The sequence below is a fragment of the Brachyhypopomus gauderio genome, chromosome 15 (assembly GCF_052324685.1).
Source record: "Brachyhypopomus gauderio isolate BG-103 chromosome 15, BGAUD_0.2, whole genome shotgun sequence".
In the NCBI taxonomy this organism is placed as follows: Eukaryota; Metazoa; Chordata; class Actinopteri; order Gymnotiformes; family Hypopomidae; genus Brachyhypopomus; species Brachyhypopomus gauderio.
The window spans coordinates 15,023,690-15,041,380 of NC_135225.1; the positions used below are offsets into that span (position 1 = coordinate 15,023,690).

The window sequence follows — 17,691 nt, forward strand, 5'->3', positions numbered from 1 at the left end:
AGTCTGTATGTCATTTGTGCACGATGAATGATGTCCCCATAGCTGAAAACTCGCTCCACTTCTGTCAATATATTTTTTTCTCGACGTAGATGTCTTCAAATACACAATCCATGCTGAGATAGAACTGGATATTATGATGGTGACAGAGAGAGGCTCTCTTCCCCGAGTTCAGATACAGAACCCAGGGTGGCCAACTCTCACGCATTGAGCGTGAGACACACGCATTTGACCGTCTTCACACGCTCTCACGCCACACATCCGATTTCTCACGCCGGAAAAAAATCTAGTTTATTTACCTCTGATCAACATCTATGATTCAATGAGTTATAGTTCGCTCTGGCACCAACCACTGGCGATCGATCGATCGCGATATAATACTTAATTTGTGTCCATTTTTCTCCCCGCCCGGTAAAAATTTACGTTCGCCAACCCCCCATTTGATTGGTTGTGCTGCAGCTCATGCACACACACACGTACAGAGTGTGGAAAAGCAGAGGACTGGTCTGCGTCAGAAGGACGGAAATGAAATTAATGGGGCGCACTTTATAAATATTAATATGCGTTTTAAAATTTAGATTTGGGGTAAAAAAATCAAGTCTTTGCAAGTAAACAGGTTCAAGTCCAATTCAAGTCCCAAGTTATTGGTGTAAAAGTCCAAGTCAAGTCTAAGTCTCTGAATATTTTTTCAAGTCAAGTCAAAAGTCTTAATATTAATGACTCGAGTCTGACTCGAGTCCAAGTCATGTGACTCGAGTCCCCACCTCTGGTAAAGACTGAACAGTTAGTGGCAAAACGTCATCCAGAAACTGGGATACAATTCCTGTTGGGTAAGAAGGAGCAGATACAATGGGACATCCAGGATTATTTTCCTTATGAATTTTAGATAGATGATAGAAACGGCTACAACGTGAATGATCTACAGTGATGATTATCTACAATAAGATTATTCAGCGTCTCCTGCTGAAATGGCATGATTAATAGTGGCCTGAATAGAAAACAGTGGTGATATCAGACATGTTCCGCTAACATAAGTGTCAGAAAGCTACTTCCTTCTTGTAAAGGTCTTTTCTCCTATCAAATATAAAAGCTGCACTTTTATCAGGTTTGATAACAATACATGTTTTACTTTTGTTGTATATAGGCCTACTGTCTTCTGAAAATAACTCAACACACAGCCATTAATGTCCAAATAGCTGGCAACAGAAGTGAGTGCTTACAGTGGACATGTCCAGAATGTGTCCAAAAGTGTGTCTACCTCACAGTGGACATGTCCAGAATGTGCCCAGTTGTGTAGTTGTCCCTCCCTGGTGTCGTGTGACTCGTAATTACAAGGTTGTAGATTGGTCACATTTATCTAATGCTTATATGAGACTCATTTACAAAGTCTGACCTGTTGATTAGGGGTCTGGAGCTGGTTTACATAGTGATTTCTGAAATGCTGCTTTGTGATGACACCTGTTGTGAAAAGCGCTATACAAATCAACGCTAACTGCTGTAAGCTGAGAACAGGGCACAAACCTCAGCTCGAACTCACGGAAACGTTCCCTTGTCTGTCCACAAAAAACGCATCTGATGTCACGAACGCTTACCGTGTCATGTTGCTGAACTAGACTTTTTACATATGCATTAGATTTGGTACCAACCAAACAGTATAACCAAGTAAGATTTATGAATGTAAACAATAATACATGAGTTGACCAATACTAACAATGACCCACACAAGTTGTGCCATTCAGCATGACTGGGTTAGACTTAACGGGGGCACTCAAGAGTGACTGAACTATAGTTTAATTACTTTTAAAACTTTTATCTTCATTTAGTGAACCAAAATAACAACAAATGAATTTGGGACTTTTAAGGGAACATGTTTATTTGATCAAAATCACAGACCACATTCCCCAGAATATTCTTACTTATCATATAGTACATGGCTGATAATCACACTGAGTAATAAAACTGATTTCCAGAAAGAGTCCAGTGCTGCTGAAGAGTTCATTTCTCTTCATCCCCACAAGAGAAGTCTAGGTGTCCATCATCATACAGATCTACATAGAGACAGCAAAGCTTGCTGACTTCATCTGAAGAACCCTGGATTACTAAGGAGTGGCTGGACTGACAGTGTATGTGCGGTCACAGATAATATCAGTGGTGTCCAAGTTGTGCTTGATGACATCACTGTGGGCCGTCCTTACACCAGGCAGACGTGCATGCCAAACTAGTCTGCTGGTATGTGATTAAGGTGACCTTTTGACCTTCTTCCTACTCCAGCCACCGACATTGTTCTAGAAACTACAAGTCTTGGTGTTGACGAGCTCTCAAAGCCTTGAGAATCCAGCACTTTGGCATCAATTTTTTTCCCCTACAGTGAAGACATTAAAACGATTAACTAGAGGGTCTAGTCTCCTTCTCTAACTGATCAGCCACTTGGTCAGACTCAGCAGATAAAGTTAAATTTGAACAAATCACTGTTAATGCACAAGCTATACAACCTGAGACGAAACAAGAGATTTAAATCATCAGATTAACTGTGAAGGTCCCCTGATCATGTGGAGTTCAAAAACAGGTCCAAAAACTAGGGAGAAAGTTTTGGAATGATCTAAAATCTGACACCCTAAAATGTATAGGAGTTGGAGAGGACTTCAGAGATTTTACATTATTTGTAAGGAAGAGAGCATACAAACTCTTCTTCTCATTACTTGGATGGCCTCCTTTGTAGACCTTCGCCTCTCCAGACGCTTGGCATGAAGACGAACGCAAACCGCTGTTGCCCAAACTGGACATCCAGGGCTGAGAAGGGCCAGGGTAAATACCTCAGTCTCCTGCCCAGAGCTACTAAAAGATAGAGGCCATGGTAACAGGAAAGGGGGGAAACCCCCAGCATGGTGTGACGACCAGGGCTCATGTAGCACAATGCCCCCTGCTGCCCCTGCTCTCTCACTGCTGGTGGAAATGGAGCACAAGCTTCATTTGATGACTCATCACAATATGGACAGAAGACAGAACACTCTTATCTTCAAAGGGGTGGCTTTGGCCTTGAAGGTGTTCCCTTTCCTCATTAAACCCACAATGATAGCTCATATCTTCAAAACAGTTCCATCACTGCAACATACACCGACTACATTTTATTCCACAGAACTAGAGCACTAAAGCAGGAATGGACCAAATTAAGTATGATTACAGAGAACAGCAACGATGATGCGCAGAGCACAGATCAGTGAGGGAGGAGGAAGCAGTTACATCTACTGCACATGTGGGCGGAGCAGACTGGGGAGCCTGAAATGCAGGGACCATGAAGGGGTGGGTCTCGATAATATTGGCGTGGATGGTCTCCAATCAGAGTTCAGATCTGCAGTGCAGTTGTAGGCAGTGGGTGACGTTTCAGTGCAAAAATCGAATGCTCATCTTTTGTTCAACATCCACCTTCTCCAGCACCTTAAATGAGAGGGACAGAGAAGACAGCTGATCAGTGTACACAGCCGAGGACAGATCACTTCATTCTCTTTAAACCACGGCTGGCCTGAATGCCATGACAGGCTGTGAATGCCTACTGATATTTTATTTTTATTATGTTTGTACAATCATTCTGAAAATGTTATGAGTAAAGTGGGTGAACTGTGCCGTGTGAAGTTTAACACACCATGTGTATCGGGAGACACGCCCACTAACCTGATGACCCACACACCAAACTTGTGTAAGAAATAAATCAAATAAAACAAATCCTGAATAACTGGATTGTTTTGGTCTGTATCGATTACCTTCATGCCGAGTAGGCACGTCACACTGGGGAGCTCAGGTGTGCGCAGGTGTGGCCACATTACCTTGATGAACTCGCTGAAGGAGATGGACATGTCTCCATTTGTGTCTGCCTCCTGGATGGTCCTGTCTGCAATGCTGCCCAGCTGCTCGTCAGAGATATTCACCCCAACCATCATGCGCAGAACCTACACATACAATTGCTGAGTTTTCACACAGAAACACACATAGCCATAAGCCCTATTTCCCAAGGGTACATGCTTTCTTAAACCAACCACTAACTTCTGAAAACACCAACAGGGTGTCATGTTGGTGTGAACAGTGGCTGAGAGTGAAGTGTTTTCCACTTTACAAAGGAGGACTCTTCACCTTAGCAGTAAAACAAATCTAGAAGGTACTTCAAGATGAAGGGATGCAAGGTTCATATTCCACTAGTGCAGACATGTGCTTTTAAGACCATATTCACAGCAATCTTTCTTTAATGTGACATGGGAATGCATGTGTGTGGCATTCGTTGAAAAGCTCAACTGATGGTTGACAATGGCAAGTAGTCATTTATACTGACAACAAGCCTGAACACATTCAAGCTCACGATCTTCAACTCATGTACAGTGTCTGTGTATTTCTGAATGAAATTATTGATGTCTTGCAACCCGTGTGACCTCAGTGGAAAAAGGAAAGAAAAGGGTATGTCTGAGTGTAATCTAAAGTAGACTTAATGCTCACTGCACCCTACGGAAAGGTTGGTTTCAGGTGACAGGGAGAGGTGCCTCAGACAAAGAAGGTTGTGTGTCTGTGTCACAGACAACATGAGGAAGGAGAGAATACACGCAGGCCAACAGTGCAAGACTGGACAACTCTTCACGTCAGCTGGAGACGTGTGGCTAGACAGAGACCTCAGGAACACTGCCCACCTGCAGGAGCTCATCTCTGGAGATCTTATCATCTCTGTCCAGATCATACAGACGGAAAGCGACTGAAAGAGGAAAAACAGATGAATGACCAATACAGTAAAGCCTGAGCTCAGTGTATATGACTAGCATAAACCATAACCCCTAAACCTAACCATAAACACTAAAACCCAACACCCTACACCCCTATAACACCCTACAACCCTATACCCTAACCCCCTAGCCCTAACCAACTCTAAAGCTACCCTTACCCCAAACCTCAAAGACTGTTTTGAGTAGAGAACTTGAGGTTCAGCATGTGTACGATTCTTTTCTGCTCCGGATATTCAGGCCCAACACTAACCACAGATGCTAAAGTTAGCGGCTGTGCGTGACAGTCGGGGCAGGAATGCTGGCGCTTTGCACTTTGGTACCATATCAAAATACACATGAAGCGGTCAGTGTAAAAACACTTAAAATGAGAATATAAAGACTAACCCGTCCTTTAAAAAACTAGATGCTGCAGGTGCAGCAGGAAGGAAGCAGACTCACAGAGTAGTTTGTTATTCCTGCTGTTGAGTGGCTCTGAGGCGCTGTCCTTATTCCTCTCATTATCTTCTATGGGCCGGAAGTGTGCCAGTGTTCTCATGAACCCTCTGAAGTTCACCTGATCCTCTCTGTGAGACAGGGGTGAGACATGCGTGAGACACGTCGTGAGGGCTACCACTTCTAAACAAACGGAGTTAGCTCACTGGGCTGGGCCTGACGCACACATGACTGCTGGATAACCTTCCCAAGCACTCAGCTGTGCTGGAAGAACAAGTCATTTTCTACGACATTTACAGCCAATCGTCTGGATAATACAGCATTGCCTCTGCTTTTCTGCTGGACGCCAGCGGAAATACAGAACACTTGCTCTCACCAAAGGAGACCAGAACCATAAGAAAACAGCAATTATTTCACAAGTGCCCCTTTTAACAGACTTTTTGGCATTCAGTTTAAGGATAAGAATACATTTTAATTGAGTATTGTGATATCTGGACCCTACTCACCCCTCACAGAAGAAGGCATTGATTATCCGATCACCAAGAGGGTTGATAGCTAGCTCTGGAATCCTCTGGAAGTCTTCACGGCTGAGTAGGTTAAAAGAGAAAGAGATTACATGGAATATTTTACAGAAGACACTTTGAAGTGTTCGTTTTTTTTTTCATTCATATTCATTTTCAGTGCAACATTCATCATGGCCTTGCTAAGCAGTAACTGACTAAGAGTGGGTGTGTGCTCACCCAGGCTATGTTATGACAACTAATGACTGTCCAAGTCACCTTCAGATCAAATAAGAGACTTAGACAGAGAACAGTGTCATTCCTGCACACTCACGCAAGGACATGGAGCAGCAGACGGACTGCTGTTGAAACAACACAAGTAGCACTCTAGTCCCAGTCATGCCATGACAAACAGGCTGAATCACAGGCTTATGTTTTCACCCAAAACAACATTTACCAGCCTGCATAGTCTATGTGTCAGCATGTCAGCCACATAAATACATCACCAGGATCAATAGTGGCAATTACTAACTAAAGAGTTTGTACAGTAAAAACAAAAGCACGAAAAGATTTAATTCAGGATACAGACTACAGTGCCTACACCAATACATTACAATACTGGCTCTCATGTGGAGATAAATGAGAACACTACCGACTATGGCAACTCGGGGGCAAAACATATTCAGGCAGGTCTCAAACGAACCTCAAACAGCATCTGCATCTTTATTGCAAACGGTTTGATTTTCTCCATTGTGAATTCTGTGTGTACAATGCAAGTGAGGCAGAGTGGTAGAAACGGGGGGGGGGGGGGGGTGAAGCAGCACTGTTCTGGGACCTGTCTTTAATGTGCTGGGGCTTTGGGAAGTGAAGCAGCACTGTTCTGGGACCTGTCTTTAATGTGCTGGGGCTTTGGGAAGTGAAGTAGCACTGTTCTGGGACCTGGCTGTTTCCACTCATATACACTCGTTAGCTATTGTTTGTGTACGAGCTGTGATAAGGGATTAAACGCAGCTGCCCAAACTTTGACTAACAAGTTTGTGCCAGCACTGACCTACAAGAGGCAGACCAAGGAGGGGTGACCACCATGTGACCAACACCACTGGGCGTTAGCTGTTGATCACAAGTGCTGTGGGCAAATTCTCTTTCACATGTATGCTTAACACATTGTACTGATGTTTCCCCATGAAATGCAGTTAAAATGACATAAAAAATGACTCAATAGGATAATCCAAGCTATACAGAGGTCAGTTTATAGACATACTGAGAGACTGTAGCAAACTCAGTCTAACCGTGCTGGAAACACTCAGGACAAGACGCCAGCACTGGTGGAACTCGTCTCAGACACATCAGTGCATGAGCCTGCCTTCCCGTGTGTGTGGAAAATGACACCTTTTACAGACAGGTCTGCTGCAGCAGCACTAGCAGACATTACGTGAAGGCTGCCTCACACTAGTTAGCTGTTATGTATGGGCCAGAATATCAAGCCTATAATTGCTACTAAGCTCTCAGTTTTTCATTGGTTTCTTAAGTAGATGAGTGGTTCTCAAACACATTAACTTACTGGACACAAGACAGTTAAACAAAAACTTTCAGGATAATCATGAACAAGCTTGTAAATATATTATGTGCTTTACTACATTCAGGTGTACCAAGACAAGTGTACACAATCACACCGCAAAATCACACAGTCGTGCATCACAGCAAAGTGACGGCAGTGCGTGTGTATACCTGAGAGCACCATTCTCTCCTTTGTCCAGACTGTGGAATCTGCTGTAGAGGCGAGTGATCTGGCTGTGGGAAACTGCAGACAGACAAGAAGACACTTTTACAAAAAAAACAGAAGAAGCATTCCTTGAATCTTAGTTTATGGAAAAATATATGTTAATAGCTAATATGATCAGAGTAAAACATACATGAAGTAAAAGAAATGATGTAAAATAAACCAGACACACAAACAACTCCACAATTTTTAGGGCTCACCAGCAGGCTGGTCTAGGGCTCACCAGCAGGCTGGTCTAGGGTTTACTTGCCCCTTATGTGGCAATAAGGGGAATACAGTCCACGAAACGCCAGACAAGGAAGTGCAGCGCAAAACCACCACAATCACGCGAGAAACATGAATATAACAGCATTAGGAAAGACGTCCTTGACACGACTTAGCCAGATGACGGGCTAGCGATAAAGAAGGGCTGACAGACATACACGACCAGGTCTAGAAGGTCTAAACCTGTATCCAGATAGCTACACAGTGCAGTCAGGAAACTAGCTAGCTCGATACCTACGGTCACAGAATGACACTTCACAGCTGTTCTAAGGAATCAGAGATAACAGTGACTCGGCAAACTGCTTCCTCCAGGGACACACAGCTAGCTAGGTTAGCTAATGTGCGTCGCAGCCTGCCAGAGGAGCGGGGTCCGTGTGTGTGTGTGTGTGTGTGTGAGGACCGCTCACGACAAACCTCGCTAGCTGAGCAGCTAGCCGGCTGGACACCGTCGGCGTTAACACACACACTGCCTCGGAGCCAACGTCGACACGCTCGCTGGCCTGACTTTAACGTCGTCTCACGACGAATGGCGGTAAGTACGAAGAAAAGAGCAACCACGGCTGAGGACTTACACCCCGTTTCCTTTTTAATCTCCTCGATGTCTTCCTCCCTCAGCAGCGACGACGCGCGGGAGCCCATGTTCTCGCGCCGGAGCTCCACACACGAGCGCTCGTGTGCTCGCGAGCTGGCTAACGGTCTCACGCGAAGTTACAGCTGTCTGGTTAGCTGGCTGGCTAAGGTAGTGGAGAGTTGTGGTACACGTTGTAAGTAAAACACAGACGTGTTTCCTAAATATATCTTGATTAGGACCTTACAAAATACCTGACAACTACTCGTCCTGTACATTAATCGAGTCGCGCTAGACACTTAATCTACGAGCCCGATAGTTCTGTGAGAGATTTAAAATACTCTGCCAGGAACCAACGTCAGGCGGAGGGAGAGGGGCGTGTGTGAAGTCACTCGCTGGGCGTTTCCCGTGTGACGTGGGCGCTGTAGCATTACATATATGGCAGAGATCCGTTTTGCCCGCGTTCAAATAGTTTTTTCTCAATCGATTCGGTTCATTTCTCACATCATGATTTACATTGGCATCACAACTAGTGCATTTCTCAAAACAGTTAGTGCAAACAGCAAAACTCAACGAAATACCTGCAAAAGCACATACTTCACATACAAAATTCTTAGAGATTATGACATGTTCAACACTTTTGCATATAATGACCTAGGCCAGGTATCACCAAATGGCGGACCGCGGTCCGGATCCGGACCCGAACGCCGTCCTGTCCGGACCCAATCACATTCCTGATTAACTGGATACGGACCCAAATGCCAAAAAAATTTTAACGGGAGACTATATTTTAAACCGGAGAATTTATTTTCAGACGAGTGTTACGTTCACCACCCATTTGAGTGTTACGTGTGGTGACTTAAGCTGCAGTAACATTGGCTTCAGCGACGATAATAGCGAAGAAAAGGAGTTTAGTTTTAAAGACGATAATAGCAACGAAAAGGAGTTTAGTTTTAACCAGTGAAGGACATTTCTGGAAAAACATTACTCAATGATGCCGTTTGATTTAATTTTATACTACGTGTGACTCTTCCAAATCCTGCTCATGAGAAATTACAGCTTTAAGACATTGAAAGTAATTCACAGATTTAAGCCTGGCCTTGGTGAATATGTTCATTAAAGTTTTAACTAGAATGTATCAAAGCTTAATGTACTGTGGTCCCCACCTTCAGTCAGTCAACAGCCAGAAATGTGTAGGGATGTAACACACACACACACACACACTGCTGACATTACTACTCCCCATCATTTCCCCCCTCTTCCTCCCCCTCCTCCCTCTGGTAGGTGAGGGGTGTGGTGGTTTTTAGGCTTGGTTAACCTACTTGCTTGATTGCAGAAAATCTCTCCTGTCCTAAGAGTCAGTTCATATGACAATCAGGCCGGAGGAAGAGCAGAACTGGTTTGATAGGGGGAGAGCCAGTAAAGACACATGAGCAAAAAATTGAGCCGAACGTGCTCTCTGATTGGCATCATATATCTGAACAAACACTGATTTACAACAGAGCTTATTGCTGTATCATCTCTCATCTATTTGGTCACACCCACACTGCAACACACACCAGCAGAATGAAAACACCCTTAAACCAAATATGGCAAATAGAGACTGATAATGTAATTACTTTTGTGTGAACATAAGATCTCTATCTCTCTTATACAAACACACAAAGAGAGAGAGAGGAGAGAGAGAGAGATAGATAGATAGATAGATAGATAGATAGAAACATACCAAATATGTGAAGAATGGAATGCTTGAATATTGTACTTTTCTTGCATTGTCAGATATCCAGATATGTTGCAGTTATCATATCACATAATTATGCTGTATTTAGCATGACACCACACTCAGAGCTGGAGAGTTATTACACACATGTACACATACTACACTATTCTTAAATGACCTGTAAAAATAGTGCAATAATCATCTGGAAAAATCTTTTTTGCCACTGTAATTTTGGCTTCCACGCTGTCTGGGTCACCCCAATGGACCTGGGATACAAATAAGCCTAAGTGCAGCCAGCACTGTGGGTCCAGTGTCCATGTGTGGGACGTCCACACAACCGTGGTCCTCTACATCAGTCCTCAAGTGCAAATCAGACATTGGATCTGTGCTGGATCTGGGAGACCTTGATCGAAACATGCAAACATGCAAATATTGGTGGTGGAAAAACAAACATTGCCTTCCTAAAGCCAGTGGATATAGCGCCCCATAGTGTATATGGATGTAGCACCCATAGTGTATATGGATGTAGCACCCATAGTGTATATGGATGTAGCGCCCATAGTGTATATGGATGTAGCGCCCATAGTAGATATGGATGTAGCACCCATAGTGTATATGGATGTAGCACCCATAGTGTATATGGATGTAGCACCCATAGTGTATATGGATGTAGCGCCCATAGTAGATATGGATGTAGCGCCCATAGTAGATATGGATGTAGCGCCCATAGTAGATATGGATGTAGCGCCCATAGTAGATATGGATGTAGCGCCCCATAGTGTATATGGATGTAGCGCCCATAGTGGATATGGATGTAGCACCCATAGTGTATATGGATGTAGCGCCCATAGTAGATATGGATGTAGCACCCATAGTAGATATGGATGTAGCACCCATAGTGGATATGGATGTAGCGCCCCATAGTGTATATGGATGTAGCACCCCATAGTGTATATGGATGTAGCGCCCATAGTAGATATGGATGTAGCGCCCATAGTAGATATGGATGTAGCACCCATAGTAGATATGGATGTAGCACCCATAGTAGATATGGATGTAGCGCCCATAGTGTATATGGATGTAGCACCCATAGTGGATATGGATGTAGCACCCATAGTAGATATGGATGTAGCGCCCATAGTGGATATGGATGTAGCACCCATAGTGGATATGGATGTAGCACCCATAGTGGATATGGATGTAGCACCCATAGTAGATATGGATGTAGCGCCCATAGTAGATATGGATGTAGCGCCCATAGTAGATATGGATGTAGCAGTCGTGCTTTGATCCTCTTTCACCTAGCACAGCATGCTCGTTGATTGCAAGAGAAAACATTACCAGTCTTGTCTTTATCCTTTTATTAAATGTATACAAAAATACAGAGCGCTCTGGAGAGAACACACACAAGCCTATCTACTCTACCCTATGGCTCTGTGCGCAGGTCTCTGCCTGACACATTTTCCTCCTGTTCTATATAGTGTGGCCTGGGTATAAGCCCCCCCGTTTCTTTTGGACTTTTCCTAACCTAGCCTGTTAGACAAAGGCTGATTGTCTAAGACATTCACAATCCGCTGAGCTCATCTTGTTTTTTCCCTAAATCTTACAATGACTTTTGCCAATTATGATTTTCACAGACTTAATAGTGGTTCCATACATAGGAGTTGCACGTAGATCACATACGTTAAACATACAGATGTTTCCTTACTAAGAGTGGGAGAGAGGCCTTCGCTTCCTGGTCCTGTCAAACTGATATACATTCTTATTCTTCTTCTTAAGCATCCTGTTCTTTTAGAAAACGACAGGCACTTGGAATATGGGACAGAGCATACAGGCCTTTTCTCAGACACACTTGATAATTAGCTATTTGATTAATACTATACTGTAAGCAAAACATAAAGTGATCAACACTAGAAGTCCGATTAATACCTTAAGACTGGTCAAACCATATATGGATCATGATAAGCTGCTTGATCAACACTGCAATGCAAACAATATATGAAGGGATCAAAATGCAAATCCCAACAGCACCCATAGTGGATATGGATGTAGCGCCCATAGTGGATATGGATGTAGCGCCCATAGTGGATATGGATGTAGCGCCCATAGTGTATATGGATGTAGCGCCCATAGTGTATATGGATGTAGCGCCCCATAGTGTATATGGATGTAGCGCCCATAGTGTATATGGATGTAGCACCCATAGTGGATACGGATGTAGCACCCATAGTAGATATGGATGTAGCACCCATAGTGTATATGGATGTAGCACCCCATAGTATATATCAGGGATGGGCAACTTCCATGATAAAGAGGGCCAACATTTTTCAGCACTATTATTGGAGGGCCGCATGACTACGCACTTCAAATAATTGGATATGAAAGACACTACAAATTATTCTCAATAAGAACACATTTTTAATGAATTCAGATCTGTATGTTTATTGCACCAACATACATCTATTTTCTGCATATAAATGCATTAACATGTCCTTAATAAGCAACAAAGACAAAATATTTGCTTAATTAAAAAGTGCAAAAAGAAATTTGAACTCATATCAAAAGAACTGTAACGCGTAGCGCGATGCGGAGCGAGGAGGCGGACACAAACGCTGAGAAGAGAGAAATTTAATAGGGGAATTTCATAGGCCAAGTCGTTTGTACAGGCACGGGTCAAAACCCTGTATAACCGGGCAAGGAACAACACCGACACGGGAGAGGGGGGCGTAGCCCTACGTGACAAGAACAAAAAAGTAATCTAAATGACTAATGTACATTTTCTGACAGAAGGAAATTTTTATTTGACTTCATTGTGCAGAAATATGCTTTAAAATGGTACATTAAAAAACATTACATCCAGACAGTATATGACATATTCAAATACATTGATAAATTATATATATCTTGTCTTTTTAATACACACTTATTTACAGCAATTAATTCATTAAATAAATCTCTAATAATCTCAAATATGAATATCATGTCAAGCAGTTTTTCTGTGTCCTTTCCTCCGTGTTGTTTGTGTAGTGTCCACCATGGTTTGCTGTGCTGCATGGGGATGCTCCAATCGATCAGAGAAAGGAGCAAAAATGTATAGTTTCCCCCAGGGCCGGAGTGGGCCACTTTTTCAGCCCGGGAAATTCATGTCAAAATCCGGCCCAAAATTATTTTTCCCTCCTAATCGGCCCAAACTAGAGATTGACTTGAGCCGGCCCATCGGGAATCCTCCCGAATCTCCCGATTAGCCACTCCGGCTCTGGTTTCCCCACTGATACTGAGAGGAGAAAAAAATGGTTGGCTCAACTAAGCAGGAGCAATCTTACCCTCACTAAATATTACAACAGCAAATATATATGTGAGGTAATCATCAAACACTGCATTTGCACTTTTCACAATAAACACACTATTGGTAAGCTTAATGCCTGATATATTCAAATACAGAATAGTGAACAAAAAAAATCAAAGACTCCAGACAGACTTGGGTGCAGGGTGAGGGTGCTATCTAGTTGCAGGCTCCATTGAATCCCCTATGGTTCTTTGGCTTAAAGAGAGAGAGGAGAAAAAGACAGGAGAAAATGATTATTATGAGTATTGATGTGATATGAATTTGAATTTGTTGCACATCTTTGGTTGTTTTTTATACGTGTAATGAGTGTATACGTATCCAGTAAGTGTTCTCTAATATTGTGTATTCACCCGCTATGGGATATGTATATGGGTAGACAAAATTGAGTTGTCATGTGTGAGGAGTAAACTCACATCACTCTGCAGGCACATTTTGAGGCAGACCAGTTCATCAAAAGCAAACAGGGCAAGACTAGGCTGAGAGCAGATGCTGTTCCCACCATTTTTGTGCATCGCCCCGCACTCAGAAAGAGGAAGCCCCCTGCACTACGATGCACCACTGGACCTGTAAAGACAGGGCCCATAGCTGCTGATCACAGCTATAGTGTTGACACAGGTAAAATAAATATGAACTCCTAATAATTATATTATTTCTTTAAGTGATAGAATATTTAAAACTTAATTACACTAAATAGTATATGTCTTTTATATCCAGCAGTTTCAAAAACTGAGGAAATATGTTAATAAAATAAAAAAAACGAAATAAAAAGGAAAATAAAATAAATAAAAGGATAAATGAATAAAAGGAAATAAAACGTTAGTTGGTACTCCAAAATGGATATCCTCATTTCACCTCCTCGACCCAACACACTCTACAATCAGACTCAAATGTTATATTTAACCAATACTTAGCTACCCCACAAAAACATCACGTTTAGGTGAAATGGCATTAAGAGAGGAATTTACAATTAATAGGCTGTCGGTCATTAATGTGAAATCTCGCTAACCGTATTCGCGTTGTCTTAGCATAGATTTAGTTCCCTAAATCTGCTTGTTAAGAGGTGGATAATTCACTAAAATGCTTTAATGCACATTTTAATGCACATGTTAATTTGATTCTGATGTCCTTATAATACACAATCAGATTTTTTAAGCGTAGCCTACTAACCTGTAAAAGTTTATCACAGATGGTCCACTCCTCCAGCTTGACTGCGCTGCTAGTATTTGCTGCTAACTTCCGGGAACTATTGACAGGCTCCACGATCCGCCATTGCTGTAAAAAAAACTGGTCCATTCGAGTGAACGGAGATGTTGCGACTCTCTCTCTATACGGCTCTGGTGTCATTAAAAGTATATGTTGCACCACATTTACGTTCATTTACGTTCAGATAACATACTAGTTCATAAATTTAGCAGGTAGCATCAACTGCAAACAGAATAGCAGCTACATAAAGTTGTTTGGTAAAAATTAATGGCTAGGGTTGAGGTTAGGGTTGGGGTTGAGGTTAGGATTAGGGTTGGGGGAACACAGACCATAAGAACTGTATAGGTTATTATGATATACGGAAAGAGGAAATCAGAACAGAGACAGAAATAAAGGAGAGGGGAGGAGAGAAAGGGAGAAAGAGAGGAAGACTAGAAATAAAATTTCTAAATGCTACTTAAGCCCGTAACATTCCCCGTTGGAGAACAAAGTACTCCTCGAGAATGCCAGGAATTATGCGTGTCGAGGGTCAGGTACAGAGTACGGGGTTCATCAGATCAAGGGCACAGGATACCTCCATTGCGTTAATTAGTGTTCAATTTATTAATAAACAAAGTGAAAGTAAAAAGAGAAAAATCCAAGTATAAAACAATTGAGTAAGCTCTGTCTACTAAACGTGAATCAGCAATTGTACAGCTCACAACCTTACTGGACTAACTTCAGTCAGCAGGTCACTTAACATTCTCTTACCATGGCGTCCCCCTTCTAACCTACACCACACTTAAATACCCTGAGCCCCGCCCTGGGCTAAACCAGGGTATCTGCACATTTTTAAATCTCAAATTCAATGACTTTTAAGACCTTTTTAATGCCTCTCACAAGAAAAAATAATACTATTACTGGGGATGCAGGTGTGTTCCACATCGTTGACTGGGGGGGGGGGGGGGGGGGGGGGGGGGGGGGGGTTGGGTGGCGAACGAATATTGTTGAGGCCGTATACTCCAACGCTAGGAATCTAGCACTAGGACCCTGGACTTATTTTCTGCATTAGCGCTAGATTCGGCAAAGTTCACATCGCGCCAGAACAACTGAACAACACACACTTATAATAATTTAATGCCTCCCCTCATAAAATTCCAGACATTTAAAGACATTTTTAGGCCTTGAACATGTAAAACTAAATTTAAGACATTTTAAGACTTTTTAAGGACCCGTGGGTACCCTGTAAACCAATATACAGGGTAGGTGTGTCATACAGAGGAATAATACAATAATTTACATCATACACTGCAGCGAGAAATAATACAGTCTTAATGATTTGTTCAGATGGCCATTGTCAATCTCTTTTACCGGTAAGTATATTTAATGTCCAGTTCTCTTTTAATCCTGGGTGTCCTTCTGCAGCTCCCCCTACCCTTACACGGTCATGGGCCCTTCTGACCTGTATAAGGGCTGGAGCTGTTCCACCCCAAGCTCTTTGGTAGGTGTATTTGGTAAGTCCAGTCTCTAAGATGGCATATAGTGTGGGGCAGATCTCTGACCTCATCACAAAGCCCAAGACAGTGCAGCACACTTAGAGAGCAGGACCACATAGGAACCACAGCAGATGATTCAAATTAACATTTTGTTTATTTTTATATTTAATATTTGACTGTATTTCATAAATAAAAAAGTATGCACGTTGCCTCCAACATTAGTATGTTGTTTTAAATATTAAACACATTGATTGTTGTTGCAGTCAAAGTTTAAACTGCAGTACAATTGATAAACAGAAGCCAGATACCGTAGCGCTGCTGTCTGTTGGTTAGGCTGCTTGTGTCCCTGTGGGTGTTTCTGCCTCCACCATTAACAGTATTTGTGCTTTTGTTAAACAGCACATTGTGTTTTTGATGTAAAGAACCTGGAAATATGTTTATGAAAAAATTATTTACAGTTACAAATGTAAATATGTTACAAGTTATTCATATGTAATTAATTATTGTTTGATTAATAAAAATAAGCTTTATTTAACCCATGACTTAACTAGTGCTTTGTTTTGATAGTTTGACAACAGGCATGCCACTGTAAATAACTGGTTAATGCTTACTGTGTGGGAAAGGGAAATTATGCCATCAAACAACTTGTTTTGTTTGATTCTCCTTATTACACGTTCTACGCGTACACTAAGACGGGCTATGGATTGCGTTTCAGATACCTGGTATGCAGGCATCTGACTTTGCTTTGACAAAAATGGTGGGCAGTAGACTTTGCACTTAACACAATCAGTAATTAGGAAGCCCTTGTCAACCATCACTGCCATTTCTTCTGTGAGCAACTTGGCCAATCCTGACTGTTTGAATAACTCTTTGTCACTGACTGACCCAGCGTAAAGTGAGGAGACAAATGTCACTGCACCGTGTGGGGTGATGCCAATTAGGCCCTTCATGGTGCAGTGAGACTTGTTTGTGGAGTACATCTTACTTTGTAGGAGTGGTGATGATGGTGTCTGACACCTGAGCTCAGTGCAGTCCAAGATAACCCAAGTTACAGGGATGGCTGGAGCCTCGTCGGAGATCGGAGGAAGGTGGCCTAAGACGCGCTGGGAAGCCTGTCCGGAAGCGTCCGCCTTGATGTTGGTCATAGGCTTGGTGGGTGTGCGTGGGACGCTCCGGGAGCTAGCTCATCGCGGGAGGGAGGGGTTCTCCACCGTGGGAGTGCTGGACTGGCCAACGCTCAGGCACAGAACGTCCTGTTCCTGCTTCTTCTTCCTGGCGTTGTACCTGTAACAGAAATGCAACACAGCCTATGAGTAATCAGCCTGTATAGCTCACAGTGTCAAATGAGATCAATTTCAAACCAAAAAGACTTAAAGGTGGGTAAACTCACCACTGGGTCAGTATCCTCTGATTCAGCTCAAAGAGCTGTATTCTGGTCCAGGCCACGAGGCCAGGGCTGCCCAGGACTACGCCCCTGTTGATGCAGTAGTCCCTCATGATGGCAGCTCACCTGTTTACCCTGACGCCGGCGATGGTCTGCCCGCCAGGGTGAAGGCGACAAAGCGCCGGGGCAAATGGCCTCGACAAGGCGGCTCACCCTGGGCCACTGAGCAGGCCCGCTGCCTTGTCCGAGGAAGCAGCTGCAG

General features: G+C 43.0%; 1 protein-coding gene and 1 long non-coding RNA gene across 3 annotated transcripts; both read right to left on the reverse strand.

The window, feature by feature from the left end:
• Positions 1-1,849: 1,849 nt before the first annotated feature.
• Positions 1,850-17,274, reverse strand: chp1 (calcineurin-like EF-hand protein 1). 2 transcript variants are annotated; one of them, XM_076974563.1, is made up of 7 exons: positions 17,031-17,274; positions 7,418-7,490; positions 5,696-5,776; positions 5,196-5,320; positions 4,668-4,729; positions 3,819-3,941; positions 1,850-3,432 (listed from the first exon to the last, which is right to left on the reverse strand). In XM_076974563.1, exons 1-7 carry the CDS (start codon positions 17,188-17,190, stop codon positions 3,379-3,381), a joined length of 678 nt encoding a protein of 225 aa, XP_076830678.1. In that variant the 5' UTR covers positions 17,191-17,274; the 3' UTR covers positions 1,850-3,378. The 2 variants fall into 2 exon arrangements, with proteins under 2 accessions (XP_076830678.1, XP_076830679.1); XM_076974564.1 differs by lacking the exon at positions 17,031-17,274 and adding an exon at positions 8,306-8,687.
• Positions 12,366-15,483, reverse strand: LOC143476662 (uncharacterized). Its single transcript, XR_013121354.1, has 3 exons — positions 14,535-15,483; positions 13,781-13,931; positions 12,366-13,562 (listed from the first exon to the last, which is right to left on the reverse strand). It is a non-coding gene; the product is annotated as an uncharacterized LOC143476662 (long non-coding RNA).
• Positions 17,275-17,691: the final 417 nt, after the last annotated feature.